At 38.3% G+C, this 15,487-nt stretch overlaps 1 protein-coding gene across 2 annotated transcripts in view; it reads left to right on the top strand.

Moving 5' to 3' along the window:
• LOC137268379 (arf-GAP with coiled-coil, ANK repeat and PH domain-containing protein 2-like) overlaps positions 1 to 15,487 on the top strand; it is a 109,141-nt gene that overhangs the window by 7,352 nt on the left and 86,302 nt on the right. For both annotated transcript variants that reach the window (XM_067802945.1, XM_067802944.1), the window contains exon 2: positions 4,393 to 4,450. In XM_067802945.1, coding sequence (XP_067659046.1) covers positions 4,393 to 4,450 — 58 coding nt within the window. The remainder of the gene's footprint in view (positions 1 to 4,392; positions 4,451 to 15,487) is intronic.

The following is a 15,487-nucleotide window of genomic DNA, read 5'->3' as shown; positions in this document are numbered from 1 at the left end:
CCATTTTGATCCAACCAAGTCCTTCTAAAGTGTATATCATGGCTGCTGTATTCTTTCAGCCACCATCAAATAAAATGATGTTACTCATCTATTGATCTATGAAGATTTGGGTTAGAACTGATCTTCCACAACCCATGTCATAAGATGCAATAGCAGGATCAGATGGTCAGACTTGCTGACTTGGTTGATGTATGTCATTGTATCGCAGTTGCATTAATCGATGCTCATGCTGTTGAGCACTGGATTGTCTGTTCCAGACTTGATTAATTATGGCCTGCCATCGAATGGTTGGAAAAGTACCGAGTGCAGCATTACACAACAAGAGAAAAAAGCAAAACTGATCCATTCTTGTCTCTCTTTCCCTCACTGCTAAATTCATACTCATGTTGAAAGGTCAAAGGTTATTGCAGAGAACAATGTCTGGTCATAAGTCATGAATGCATGTACATCATGGGAATCGGATTGTCGGGGTCCGGACTAACGCGGCCTGACTGTACATCATTTGTACCCCAACAGAATTAAGTTGTTGAGGCAGTTATTTTTGACATAAATTTTTCATAAACAAATACAAAATCAGTGTTATGCTGGCAATGTTCTGAAGTAAATAGAGTGTCACAGTAAGTGTTGATAATATTTGATTTTAAAAGTCACATGGATGAGGTACTCTTTATCATAGAAAACATTCTGGGCAAACAGGAGAATCTGTGTCATAAGCTAACTGATGAGAAATTAGTAGGGTTGGGTATTACCAATATTCTCTTACAGTGATACAGTGTTCACAAATAGCGTCTGACCCCCTGACAAATCTGGCGGATTCACCAGTGGTCAGATAGAAATCACCAACCCGTCAGCCCCAGTGTCTGACTGAATATTTCACACTGTCTTAAATGAAGTTGTTATTTGCGGCATGTGACCCTTTATGCTGTTTAGAAATCTTATTTTTATAATCATATGATGTTAATAATTTCAATGCCAATTATAAGAAATGTCAAGCCTGAAATGTTTGTTAAACTTTATTCTGTGGGTCCTGCGAATTTTCAGTGGGTCAGACAGACATCTGAAACTTACAGGACCCAATGTCCTGTCACTTTGAAACACCATCGTAAACAATGAGTGATATATTATGATATGTTTTGAAAGATGGTTTAAGGTGATGAAGTTATTGTTTCCTCTCTTTTGAAACACTGCCACTGGCCACTGTTATTACTTAAATTTGATTGTAGAAGAGATCGATTACACGATGCCATTTAGAAAGTGGTCAAATGCAACATATGTCATATTTGGGATTTCACTTTCTTAGTAAAGTACAAATTCTAGTACTTTTTTCGGTTGAGTCCCATCCGGGATTCGAACCCGCACCCTCAGAGTCAGGCACCTAATCGCCAGCACACAAAGTCAGCCGCCTAGCCCGCTCAGCCACCGCGACTTCCACAAAAATGAAAGTCGGACAACTGGTAGTCTAGATTGCGTATTTTGTGTACCCCTCTGATAAGTGTAAATTGGCACGGCTCCCACGGCCGAAAGTTATGATTACACGATGCCATTTAGAAAGTGGTCAAATGCAACATTTGTGTGCTGGCGATAAGGTGCCTGACTCTGAGGGTGCGGGTTCGAATCCCGGATGGGACTCAACCGAAAAAGTACTAGAATTTGTACTTTACTAAGAAAGTGAAATCCCAAATATGACATATGTTGCAGCCAGTCTTGCCCTGGACTTGATGGTCAGGGGACCATTTAGACAAGTCAGTCTTGTCACAGCTTTCCTTCATTGTTGCCTTTAATTACAACAGTCTGAAGAAGCTTCTAGACAAGTCAGTGCCAAATTCATCCTACCAGAAGCGCTCATAAAAGCACCAACACCATTATCAGGCAAACAAATTGGAAGGACTACTCAGAATACAAATTCAGTGTTCGAGGGGATAAATAATGACTCTGTCTTTAAGATGAGGAGAATGTGGAGAGATCAACTGAAAATGTTTTGCAATCGAAAACTTCACTCTAAGGTTTTGAACTGGCAGAAAAGAGTCTGCTTCTGTGTCTGCCATTTTGGTTTGTTTATCAATAAGCGTGCTCGTACAAATCTACATTTTATTCATTCATATGGTTTAAAAGTCATGCAAATGCAACTATACGACAAATAAACATTATCAGAACTGTTAATCTATTACAGTATAAAGGAAAGGCAAATGTTATTGGTATTTATGACAACATCATGAAAATTACCAGTCGTGGTTACGGAAACTGCTCATTATATATCAGATGAGCCAGTTTGTGAAAAGTGTTCCGGAACATATCGTATTGTGAAGTTTGAATTGCAATATACGACGAGTTAACCAGTATTACCACCCACCCATAGAGGTTAGAGAAGTCAGTATTCAGGTTTATTCTGTTGCATATATATGTTGCATGTGTAGGGCTAAGTTTAGATGACAAGAATCGTAACCTGTTTGATTACCCCACACATTATGTGTTACCCGAGCATGAGGAAATGTTTGTTAGAAGGAACTTACTTCTGGGACAAAAGGTAAATTTTCCCCAGTAAGCCTGGTGAGACAAAATGTCTACCTAGCTGATGTAAAACAGTTAGTTCTTATAGGGAGTGACTTCTATATTTTTGCATACTAATTTTGCATTTTAGTATGATAACATGTATTGCCTGGATATAGATGTGTTATTTGTTTTTCTCTGTGAATATTTTGGCATAGTATGATTGATGACATGATCCTTCCTGAAACAAGTTTCTCTGTGATCAATCATAAAATGTCAGATTTCAGATCCTGCTGGGTAGAGAGGTTTAAGGACCATTTGTCTTATAATTTTTATGCACTTATCCCTATTTCGAGTTTGTTAATTATTCTTTGTTCTCATTTGAACCCAAAGAGACTGTGATAGTGAAGCAGAGCTGTAGACAGTTATAAAGTTTTGTCTGTGGTTGTTAGCAGGGACTGTTCTGTAGTGAGTGTGAGTGAGTGAGTGAGTTGAGTTTCATGCAGCACTCAGCAATTTTCCAGATATATGGTGGAGGTCTGTAAGTAATCTAGTCTGTACCAGAGAATCCGGTGATCAACAGCATCACCATCATTCTGCACAACTGAGATTCGATGACATGTCCAGCAAGTCAGCAAGCTTGACCACCTCTTCTTGTCAGTTGCCTCTAACAACTATCATGGTTTACTGAAGACCAGTTCTAACTTTTATCATTATCGATCTTTGTACTGAACTTGAATGTATCTAATCAGTAATTTCTATAGTAGTAGAGCTATCAGCCTTCCACAGTGTCTTCATTCACTGATTGTATAGACCCATGGTGGACATTCATCATGCTCAACACACCATGTTTCTCACACGTGTCACCTTCTTCTACCTACGCCTTACCTCTATTATCTTCCTCTCAGTAGTCTCCAAACCTGACCTTTGTTTTGATTTTGCTGGAGTATTGCTATTAGCAGCTTAAAACAAAACACACTCATTCACTCTCCACACCTGACCACCATCATTTACCAGCCAAACAACCTCACCCTCCACTTACTATCTCCCAATAGACTAACACTTAGTTAAATAGATATAATTTGAAAGTAACAAATAATCCCATTCAATCTTAAAAATGGCCATCTTTGTTTACCCAGATTTCCATATTCCTTCACCCCCATCAACCATCTTCCTCCACCCAAACCATGATCTTCCTCTACCCAGACCTCCATATTCCTTCACCCCCATCAACCATCTTTCTCCACCCAAACCACAATCTTCCGCTATCCAGACCTTCATATTCCTTCTCCCCATCAACCATCCTACTCCACCCTTCTTCCTTTACTCACACCCTCCACCATCTTTCTTCTCTTACATCCCATCTAACATGTAGCTCTTCTCACCCACCCCACTATCCGACCCGTGAAGGTCCCAGGGTAGAATAGACCTTCAGCAACCCATGCCTGCCATAAAAGGCGACTAACAGGATCGGGTGGTCAGGCTCGCTGACTTGGTTGACACATGTCATCGGTTCCCAATTGCGGAGATTGATGCTCACTCACTCACTCACTCACTCACTCACTCACTCACCCACCCACCCACCCACTCACTCACTCACTCACTCACTCACTCCACTATCCATCCACCCAGAAAAAGTGCCCTTTTTGAAGAACACATTTTAGTCATAGTAGAATGGAGCCTCTTGTGTTAAGATGTTTAGGATTAGTCATCATTGATCAAAATTTGACTAGTTGTAAATTTAAAACGTCAGGCTAACATGTTCAGCTTTAGATGACATATAGTATGGTTCAGTCAATGATAAACAACCTCAGATTGCAAATAGAAAAGATTTATCTCCTAAATATGCATTGGATAATGGACTGCTGTCACCTCCCATTTATGTTTATTGGTATTTATTTGCAGGGCCTCTCTGGAGGAAGCCGAGTCGGACATTGAAGCCCTGGAGGCTCGACTAGAGCGGGTAAATATCAATTATATTTCACATGCATAAACACAGCTGGAAGTAAATCAGACAAATTTTCCTCATAAATGGTACACTTATGTTGATGTTGCACATTAACCATGCATGTTTACAATGGGTTGTACTGCATGAGGATGAAGAATATATTACTTCCTGGATCCGTAAGTCTGACTGAAATCATTGTTCTGCTGCTATTGAAATGATCTCCTGAAACCAGAATAAGGTCTAATAGAATAAATATTTGATTGGTTTTTGTCAGGGTCTGTAGATGTAAGGGGAGATGTTTATATTACAGAAACATTAACATGGTTAAAGATACTAGAGTTCTCTTGTTATATATATCTGTGGTATTGTTCGACAGAACTGATGGTGATTAGAGTCAATCTTTTTATATGCATCGGTGTCTCGCTGCTGTAGGGATGTTGGCATAGCCGAGTTGTGAAAGCATTCGCTAAGTACGCCAAAGATCCAGGTTTGATTCCTCACATGGGTACAATGTTTGAAGCCCATTTCTGGTGCCCACATTCAACACTGCAACATGCTCCACTGAGAAAAAGGTTTTCCTGTTGCCATCCTGCAACATAGCTGGGGTGTCTCTGACATGGACATTAAACAACAGATAATAATGAAAGTCACCAAACAGATGTTTTTTTGTAGCTTGGGACAAGTTGTTGATGATCAGGAAAAAGCTGGTAGATGTAACCCACTGGAAGCACTGCTGTCAGCCTTCTTGCAAGTGAAGCTATCAAGTCAAGTTCTATTGCTGAGCTATGTACAGTTGTTGACAAAGTGTTACAAAGTTTTTAGCTTCACCACCTTCTTGAATGCCATGAAGTATGAAATCTTTAAGATCTTTCCTTCTTCAAATGGCTGCAGTTATGCTTTGAACATCAATTATCTCTGACCTGAGAAGAGCTGGAGAGCTCAGACAGCACAGTTTGGGAGGGGTATCTAATTGAGGACTTATATAAGCATTAGGAGCTTAGAGGATCCTGGTTAACACATGACGGTCTAGTTATCCTTCATCTCGCCTCAGCAGAAGGTTGTGTGATGCCACCTAAATCATCTCATGTGAAACCTGTCCTTGATTGCGAACAAGTCTGGCATGAAGATGTTGCCAGATCGAGATTCCAGTGTTTTTGTTTCCTTTCTTGTTGATACGACTTTAAGTAATGGCATTTTGTGAAAGAGGAAAAGACCTGAGTCTGCAGTTTTTCAACAAGGTCTGCATGGTTCCAGATCATTCCCTTTCATTGACTGATTATTATCTAAAATTTTCTGGATATGTTTTACTTATTTGGTAAAAGATTTTCCATTCAAATTAGTAAAATATCATTTGTCTTTAATCCCTGTATTTTAGGTTAATACACTGTTATGATTAAGGATGCGGTTAGCATTCCTGGTACTTATCTCATAGGTCTGAGGAACCCCTCAGATAAGAGGAAGAAGGAATCTTCTGATTAAATGTTCTTTCTTGGTACAGGGTGCTAGATAAAAAACTAACTTGATTATATTGTAGTTGGTTGCGTCGATTTCCGTCACAGACTTCAGAAAATGTTTGTTGAATTCTGTAAAGGGTATTTATGTGTGAGGAACATGTGCCAAAGATTTTTTATATCAGCTTCTATGTTTGGTAAACACACCATTTTGAAGTTACTTTTCAGACCTTCTTCAGTTGAATGATACCGACTGGGTTGGTTGGTATTCCAGCTATATGGCAGCAGTCAGTAAATAATTGAGTCTGGACTAGTCAAATTAGTGATACATGAACATCTATGTATGCAGTTTGGATACGATGCCATATGTCATTCAAGTCAGCAAGCCTAACCACCTGATCCTGTTAGTCATCTTTCATGACACATGGGCTACTGGAGGTCAATTATAACATGGATATCGACTGGATATGGATCCTTTATAGCTGAAAAAGTGCATATATGCATATATACAGCTATATCTGGCCATGTATGCATCTATGCTTTCTTTGAACAGTGTACATAAAAAGATAATAATGGATAATAGCCCTAACCTAAGACAGTCAGATAAATGACTGGAAGTTTGTTGTTTAATTTGTGTCTCAATAAACTGTATTCCAGCTATATCGTTGTCTTTGTCTTGCGATGGCATGGGAAGGTGCTGAGACAATCACTGTATTGTCTCATCCTGCCTTAATTATTTACATGCCCTGAGTATATGTCTAGAATGTTACTGTTAAACAAGAAACAGCATTCACAATGTAAATTGAAATACCATATTTGTCTTATTCAAAGGCCTACTTTCCAAAAATACAGCTTTACTTCAAATATTTACAGGTAGGTTTCATCTCTTCACAGAATAGTTTTTATTCGGAAGTTGGTATTTTCTCGTGGATATTACAAACATTCTTATCAAAAACTTTGACGGATCATATTGTTGCCTCATAACAATTCAAGAAAAATTCTAGTTTCAACTAATTTTCTTGGGGTGTTATTGCATGAATATATTACTATGGTACATCAGAGCAAGTCATTAAACTCCAGAGCCATACAGTTTTTAGCTTAATTAAGCTAAGAGAGTAGTGCCATTGCTGTCTAATGACTTCGGAGTACGTCTTTTCCTGCAAATTAGCCAAGAAAAAATGGAATAACTAGCGATTTGCCAGTTGCGATTGAAACAGGAACAGAGATTGTCTGCCCTCTGTTACACTGTCTGTAACAGCTATTTTAAGACTGATGGATATTTTATTGTATGCAGCGAGCTCCGAATTATATGTTGATTTACACAGGGAGGGGATGTGATGTTGGAAGGGTTGCCAGATTCTGTGGCTGCTGGGGGAATGTACTAGCGCCACTGTGGGTTAGACAACCTGGTCGGCAGTTAGTAATGTGTAGATGGATCATTACACCATGTTAAGGAGGTGTTTCTGGCTTCACTAATTTCCTAAGTGGTATAATATGATGCATAACAGGTGGAATTAGCTGTTTTCTATCTTGCCTGATTTGCTGTGAAGGTGTGTCCTTTAGGCTTTCCACAAACCCATGATGGTGGGTTCAAATCCTGGATTTGTCGTGGTTTTGTTTGTTGGTTTGTCAGGATGTTACCTGTAATGGATTTCCACATCAAGGTCGTAAATGTCTGAAACCTGCATTGCTTCCTGTTCAACCCACATTAAGCGGATAAGCATTTCATTTCACTGAAACGCTGTATTAAGCAGGTTTAACCCAACTCATTCAGTTTCCTTGGGGTTTTTAATACCCTTGAAGAACCGGGTTAGAACTGGTTTTCAGCAAACCAAGCTTGTTGTTAGATACAACTAACGGGATTGGGTATCAAGCTTGCTGACTTGGTTGACATATTATCATATTCCATTTGTGCAAATTGATGCTCATGCTGTTGATCATAGGATTGTCTATTCTAGAATTGATTCCAACAACCGCTGCTACTTAGTTGGAATATTGATGAGTGCTGTTCAAGGAATAAGCTTTCCCTTGTCAGAAGAAGTACAGTACTTGTCCTTCAGTGCATGAAGTGCCTAATGTGAGTGAGAATATTGTGGCTGTATTTTCTAGATATAGTTAATATTATCATGGTTATTGTGCATATTAAATAACAAGAAGCATGATCCAGCCGTTTTCAACCTGTTTGTGGTGATGCTGATTGTATCTGTCTTTGTGTTATATATCATGTCGTTGCAAGAAGCATGATCCAGTGGTTTTCAACCTGTTTGTGGTGATGCTGATTGTATCTATCTTTGTGTTATATATCATGTCGTTGCAAGAAGCATGAGCCAGCGGTTTTCAACCTGTTTGTGGTGATGCTGATTGTATCTGTCTTTGTGTTATATATCATGTCGTTGCAAGAAGCATGATCCAGCCGTTTTCAACCTGTTTGTGGTGATGCTGATTGTATCTGTCTTTGTGTTATATATCATGTCGTTGCAAGAAGCATGATCCAGTGGTTTTCAACCTGTTTGTGGTGATGCTGATTGTATCTATCTTTGTGTTATATATCATGTCGTTGCAAGAAGCATGATCCAGCGGTTTTCAACCTGTTTGTGGTGATGCTGATTGTATCTGTCTTTGTGTTATATATCATGTCGTTGCAAGAAGCATGATCCAGCCGTTTTCAACCTGTTTGTGGTGATGCTGACTGTATCTGTCTTTGTGTTATATATCATGTCGTTGCAAGAAGCATGATCCAGTGGTTTTCAACCTGTTTGTGGTGATGCTGATTGTATCTATCTTTGTGTTATATATCATGTCGTTGCAAGAAGCATGAGTCAGCGGTTTTCAACCTGTTTGTGGTGATGCTGATTGTATCTGTCTTTGTGTTATATATCATGTCGTTGCAAGAAGCATGATCCAGCCGTTTTCAACCTGTTTGTGGTGATGCTGATTGTATCTATCTTTGTGTTATATATCATGTCGTTGCAAGAAGCATGATCCAGCCGTTTTCAACCTGTTTGTGGTGATGCTGATTGTATCTGTCTTTGTGTTATATATCATGTCGTTGCAAGAAGCATGATCCAGCCGTTTTCAACCTGTTTGTGGTGATGCTGATTGTATCTGTCTTTGTGTTATATATCATGTCGTTGCAAGAAGCATGATCCAGCCGTTTTCAACCTGTTTGTGGTGATGCTGATTGTATCTGTCTTTGTGTTCTATATCGTGATGCTGATTGTATCTGTCTTTGTGTTATATATCATGTCGTTGCAAGAAGCATGATCCAGCCGTTTTCAACCTGTTTGTGGTGATGCTGATTGTATCTATCTTTGTGTTATATATCATGTCGTTGCAAGAAGCATGATCCAGCCGTTTTCAACCTGTTTGTGGTGATGCTGATTGTATCTATCTTTGTGTTATATATCATGTCGTTGCAAGAAGCATGATCCAGTGGTTTTCAACCTGTTTGTGGTGATGCTGATTGTATCTATCTTTGTGTTGCATATCATGTCGTTGCAAGAAGCATGATCCAGCGGTTTTCAACCTGTTTGTGGTGATGCTGATTGTATCTATCTTTGTGTTATATATCATGTCGTTGCAAGAAGCATGATCCAGCGGTTTTCAACCTGTTTGTGGTGATGCTGATTGTATCTATCTTTGTGTTGCATATCATGTCCTGCGATCATTTCTGGAAAGTTTATTCTTATCTCATATTTACATGTCATCACATGAACTAGTAACATGAGGATATTTGTGAAAAGGAGAGGTATTTCTATAGCAGCTGAGAGTCTGATTGTACAGTTTATGAAAGCAAGAACATTGACTGTTCAGGATGTTGATCTGTTCGGTGCTTCTCTGTATGTTGTGTTAGGAAAATGTTTAGATTTGCTGAACAAAAATGTCAAAATAATTTGGAATCAGCTTGATTTCTTATGAGGCCAAATGTAAAAAATCTTGTGGTTCTGATTCTACCTGGTTATGACTTAGGTTAGATAGCATTTTTTTATGTTTATTTTAGAAGTAAAGTACAAACTTTATCAATGTGCAATTGTTCATTCAATCAAGCTTGCAACATCATGTCAACTTCCTCTGTCAGAATCACTGATGCTTTGTTGGTGCCTGGTAAAGACGATGGTATCCAAATGCTTACTTTAACCAATACCCCTTAATAGTGCTTTTATTTTGTTGTTTTATCACCACGAACCAACTATCTGTCAGAATTTAGCTCACATTTAGATGCAGGGCCTAGTTTTTCGAAGCACTATTAGCACTAAGATAGTTGTAAGTGCCATTCATTAACATAAACTTACGACTATCTTAGCGCTAATGGAGCTTCGAAAATCTAGGCCCAGATTCCTATTTACTTTTAATTAACTCATAACTTTGTCTTTCCAGTTTATGTCAGCTCATGTTGTGACTCTTTGAACCTACAAGGCCCAGAATCTAAGTCTCTGAAAGACTTATCCAAACCATTGTGCCAGTAGCTAGAGTTCACACTACATGTAGAATTCTGTTTCTTTTGAAACATGGCGTGACTATGAGTGAGTTTGGTTCTGCCCCACTTTTAGCAGTATTCCAGCAATATTACAGCATGGACACCAGAAATGGGCTTCACACATTCTATAGAAATGGGGAATTGAACTTTGGTCCTTGACATGACGACTTACCTCTTTAACCACTAGGCTACCCCACCACCCCTTTTAAACATGGATGACTTGACAGCCATATTGAAAACACAACTTATCAAGTATTGCTCAGCCATCTCTGTTGTACTATCCTATGACGATAGACTTAATATTATTCAACTTATTCTCATCGCTAAATGGCTTCAGTATTGCTGATGCGATGTAGAAGTTTAACTCCCTCTCTCCACATGGCAACTGTTGAAGATCACAATGTCTATTAAAAGGTACTGCCACATTTCATGTTCTGTTATGGCTTACAACATATAGGTTTGCAGTTCCATTTTCCAGCTTAATCAATGAAGAAGTCAATGTCATTTTTCTCTTGTTTTTTTCTTGTGGCATAATGTCTTTTTCTTTCTTTCTTTCTTGTATTGTCAGTTGTTTTTGTTAGGTTTTGAAAACAGGTTTTTACTGAAATGCTTCAAATTTCCTCTTTCAACGAAAGATGATAATACAAGAAAACAATTACCCTCACATTTTAGAAATCAGCTGAAATGAATACTTTTACATTTTTTGTGCTTACCTCACCTATCTTGAAGCACCATATTGTGCTATGAGCTTAGCTTGTTCAGACAGGGTTCACAACAAACATAGAATTCAAGCAGGTCACAGCTGATGCGGAATCAGTCTGTGTCTAATGACTGACATGTTGCTTACATGAAGTGGGATGTGTAATGTGTGCACCACAGCACCATCACCGCATCTTGTCCTGCCCCTTGCAGGCACACCTGCCCTGCCCTTCGCTGCCATTCCTACCTTTACCTACTAAGGCTAACCTCTTTATTTAATTGCCCATCCACAAACATGGTGGGTAGGAACTTTATATTTCTGTGCAATTAGGTGGTATATAGGGAAGCGCACCAAATTTAGGCCTTTATTCCAAGGTTGTTGTTTATAGTTTTGTTAACACTGCTCTCAGCAATATTCCAGCTATATGGTGGCAGTGCTCCCATATGGCAAACTGTTTTCACATTTATTAAGCAATTACAGATATCTTCAATTGTTTTAAAGATATCTGCATTGTATTTGAAGATATCAATAGTGATTTAAAGATATCTGAAAATAATTGAAGATATCTCTAATTAATTTCACATATCCAAAATAGAATTACTGATATCTCAAAATGTTATAGAGATGTCAAGAACATACTTTGTGATATCTCTAAATGTTTTAAAGATATCTGCAAAACAATTACAATCATAGTGTACATAATTGTATTAGGAATTAATTCAAGATATCTGGAAATGTGGAATTCAATTCAACACATCCGGAATTCTATTCTAATTCAATTTTAGATATCTTCAGTTGTTGCTATTAGTGATAACTGAAACTGTTTTACATATATCTTGAATTGATTTGAAGATATCCTGTAATGAATTAGAGATATCTTGAAATGAATTAAAGATATCTTGAATTGTAGTGATTTCAAGATATCGTCAAATACTTCCGGCTACACATCTGTAAATACTTCCGTTTGGAAATAGTAGGTGACCATGCATGTACAGCTCATGCATGTACAGCTCGTACATGCTGAGAGCCGAGATGCAATCCTAAACAGTCAATGCCTGTAAAAATTCTACCCAGATACTCGTGGTCTGTTGCCCCTTGTAGTTTTTTGAGTCAGTTCCTGTATCAAAGGTAGCAAGCTGACACATGTGGCAATGCGCCACATTGTTCTAGTCTGTTTCTGAAAGAGTTCTGCAGTCGCGGCGCGCAATGTTCACTTATGCCTCAATTTTTTCACTTTAAAAGAACGAATAAACTTTGGGGGTTTTCACACTCTTTTAACCATTGCATATGAAAGACTTCTGGTTAGTTTTGTGTGGAACGCCAAATTCATTCTTTGAAAAACTGTGGTTAATTAATACCGAACGATTACCAGTTGCCAAAAAGTCACCTGCTTCCCTCTATCCCGCTCACAAAACCACAAACAGGTTACGTACATCTGTCGCCAGAGCACTGCAGCGAACCGCTTTGACGTCATTTAAGGAAGGGTTTTCGGTTAGCTGTGCACATGTATATAAAATGTGTAACAAGTTTCTAATTTTGCTCAGTTATCGACATCAACAAAAAGTGCAATCATTGCTTTGCCCTCAACCCACGGGTCGGGTGACGGTGTCACCATGCTCTTATATCAGCTGGACCCACGGGTTCCTGCTTAGTGGGTTGTTTGTGAAGCGAGTGTTGAAGAAGCCTTTGGTATATTTTAATTCCGATGACAGAACCCTCCCCTGCTTCCAAGATAGAAAATGCTATTTAAGATTTCTTTTGATCACGATAAAAAAACAACAAACATACTTACTTACTAGCGTAGTAAATGATTAATGACCAAAAGGATTTTGACACAAAGTTCTTCCTCGGGAGTGAGGTTGTGGTCCCAGTGACAATAATATTGTTAGTAGAATTATATTGACACTCACCTCACTTCCAAGAGTGATTTTGTTATCTTATAATCAATGTCATGCAAAATCCTATAGTACATCAATCAACACATATTTTACTACCAGTAGAAATCAATGTACCTTAGATTTTGTAACTCGATGGAAATACACCTTAATGGCATTTATTATCAGAAAGGCAGATGTTTAATTTGCCACCGGGCGCCGCTACTTTTTTTTTTAAAAATCATGGCATCACAGGTTAAATTCAGTTTGAGAATCAATTTGATTATGGTTTGTTCTCATCAAGTTGGAAAATCAAAACTACTTCCTACTTGTAGTGAGATATGTTTTGAATCATGACCAAAAGGATTTGCAGGACATGGCTTGTAGCATAACTATTTATAACTATTATCATCTAAATTCATGGTCATAAAAATATGACAGTTAAATGTATGTACAGGGAAATTATCTGGGAGTACATCGATATCAAGTTTGCAGTCAAAACCCCACGGGAAATATTTCTAGAACGTCTTGAGAAAATACGAGGGGTAATCGGTCACAAGAATCTGAAGAGGGTTGTGGTGATTGTTTAGGTCGCATTGGCATTATTTCAGCCACATAGCAACAAACCTAAGTAAGATGTATAAAAGCGATGTTCTCAGCCACGATGCAGGATTATGTCGTGATAGTACAGGACTGCATCTTGACTCGCGGCATGTATGAGCTGTACATGCATGGTCACTCACTATTTTCCAAATCGGAAGTATTTATGGATGTGTAGCAGGAAGTACTTGAAGATATCTTGAAATTGTTTCTAGCTAAGTTGTCTTTAAGTCATTTCAAGATGTCTCTAATTCAGTTCAAGATATCTCTAATTCAGTTCAAGCTATCTCTAATTCTATTCAAGATATCTCTATTTCAATTCAAGATATCTTCAGTTTGATTCAAGATGTCATTAAAAGAATTTGAGATATCAGTAATCCCTTGTTACATTTTCTCTATTTGAGATATCTTTAATTCATTTCAAGATATCTCTAATTCAGTGTGACCCGTGAAGGTAACTGGGTAGAATAGGGCTTCAGCAATCTATGCTTGCCATAAAAGGCGACTGTGCTTGTTGTAAGAGGCGACTAACAGGATCGGGTGGTCAGGCTCGCTGACTTGGTTGACACATGTCATTGGTTCCCACTTGCGCAGATTGATGCTCATGTTGTTGATCATTGGATTGTCTAGTCCAGGCTTGATTATTTACAGACTGCTGCCATATAGCTGGTATATTTGCTAAGTGTGGCGTAAAACTAAACTCACTCACTTACTAATTCAATGCAAGATATCATCAATTCTTTTTAAGATATCATTAATATGATTCAACATACCCTTAATTCAATTTGCGATATCATGAATTTTACTGGACATATTTGTAATTATCTCAGTTCGAGATATCTTCAGTTCAGTTCAAGATATCTATAAAAAATTCAAGATATCTTTAATATCTTAATAAAAATGAAAACGGCTTGCCATACTCCCAGGCCATGTCAGTGTTATGTTATATTTATAAAAGCAATGGTGCAACTCAAGAGAAGTTGTGATGTTTTTCCCCTTTTAGCTTTAGTTTGTCCGTGTTACTTGCAACAAGATTCCACTATTTTTATACTCCTGGAAAACTCCAGAATTCAGCCATATTATTTGCAATGCAGATAAATATCTCGTGAATCGGACAGTGATATGTTTGCAATTATGAGTTCATTTGCTAGGTGTTAATGTTGATCACAGACAAGTGTTGTGGCTGAGGATGCAAGACAGTATTCAACACATGGTATCTTTCCTCCTGTACACTCACTTATTAGGCCACACTGTATTATTGACATTCTTGCCACGTCTCTGCCAAAACAAGATAGTCTTTGTCAAAACAAGATTCCCCAGGCATCAAGGGATTGATAGGGTGATAACATCACACTGTTTTCTGGGGATGCCATTTAGATCATGTTGCTGACTTGTCTATTCTTGTTTGAAAGGCTCCAGATACGTTCTTTAGCCACTGAGTATTTACTTACTAGTTATCATTCAAGTTGGGAAGTTTTTCTTTGGGTATTCAAATTCAATATTTTTACTCCCTTGACTCAAGTCTCTTGGGTAGATTTTGTAATTGTCATTATTTATCATATAATTTGTATAATTTATTGTTACCAGTAGAGTGAGTGAGTGAGTGAGTGAGTTTAGTTTTACGTCGCACTTAGCAATATTCCAGCTATATGGCGACGGTCTGTAAATAATCGAGTCTGGACCAGACAATCCAGTGATCAACAACATGAGCATCGATCTGTAATTGGGAACCGATGACATGTGTCAACCAAGTCAGCTAGTGTGACCACCCGATCCCGTTAGTCGCCTCTTACGACAAGCACAGTCACCTTTTATGGCAAGCATGGGTTGCTGAAGGCCTATTCTACCCCGGGACCTTCACGGGTCTTACCAGTAGAAAAAGATGATGCATTAAAAACCACTACAAAGATGTTGGCTTGTTTAATTAACAATAGCTGAGATATTGCACCT

Source organism: Haliotis asinina, chromosome 16 (genome assembly GCF_037392515.1).
Source record: "Haliotis asinina isolate JCU_RB_2024 chromosome 16, JCU_Hal_asi_v2, whole genome shotgun sequence".
In the NCBI taxonomy this organism is placed as follows: Eukaryota; Metazoa; Mollusca; class Gastropoda; order Lepetellida; family Haliotidae; genus Haliotis; species Haliotis asinina.
This window is presented reverse-complemented; position numbering and strand designations above follow the sequence as displayed.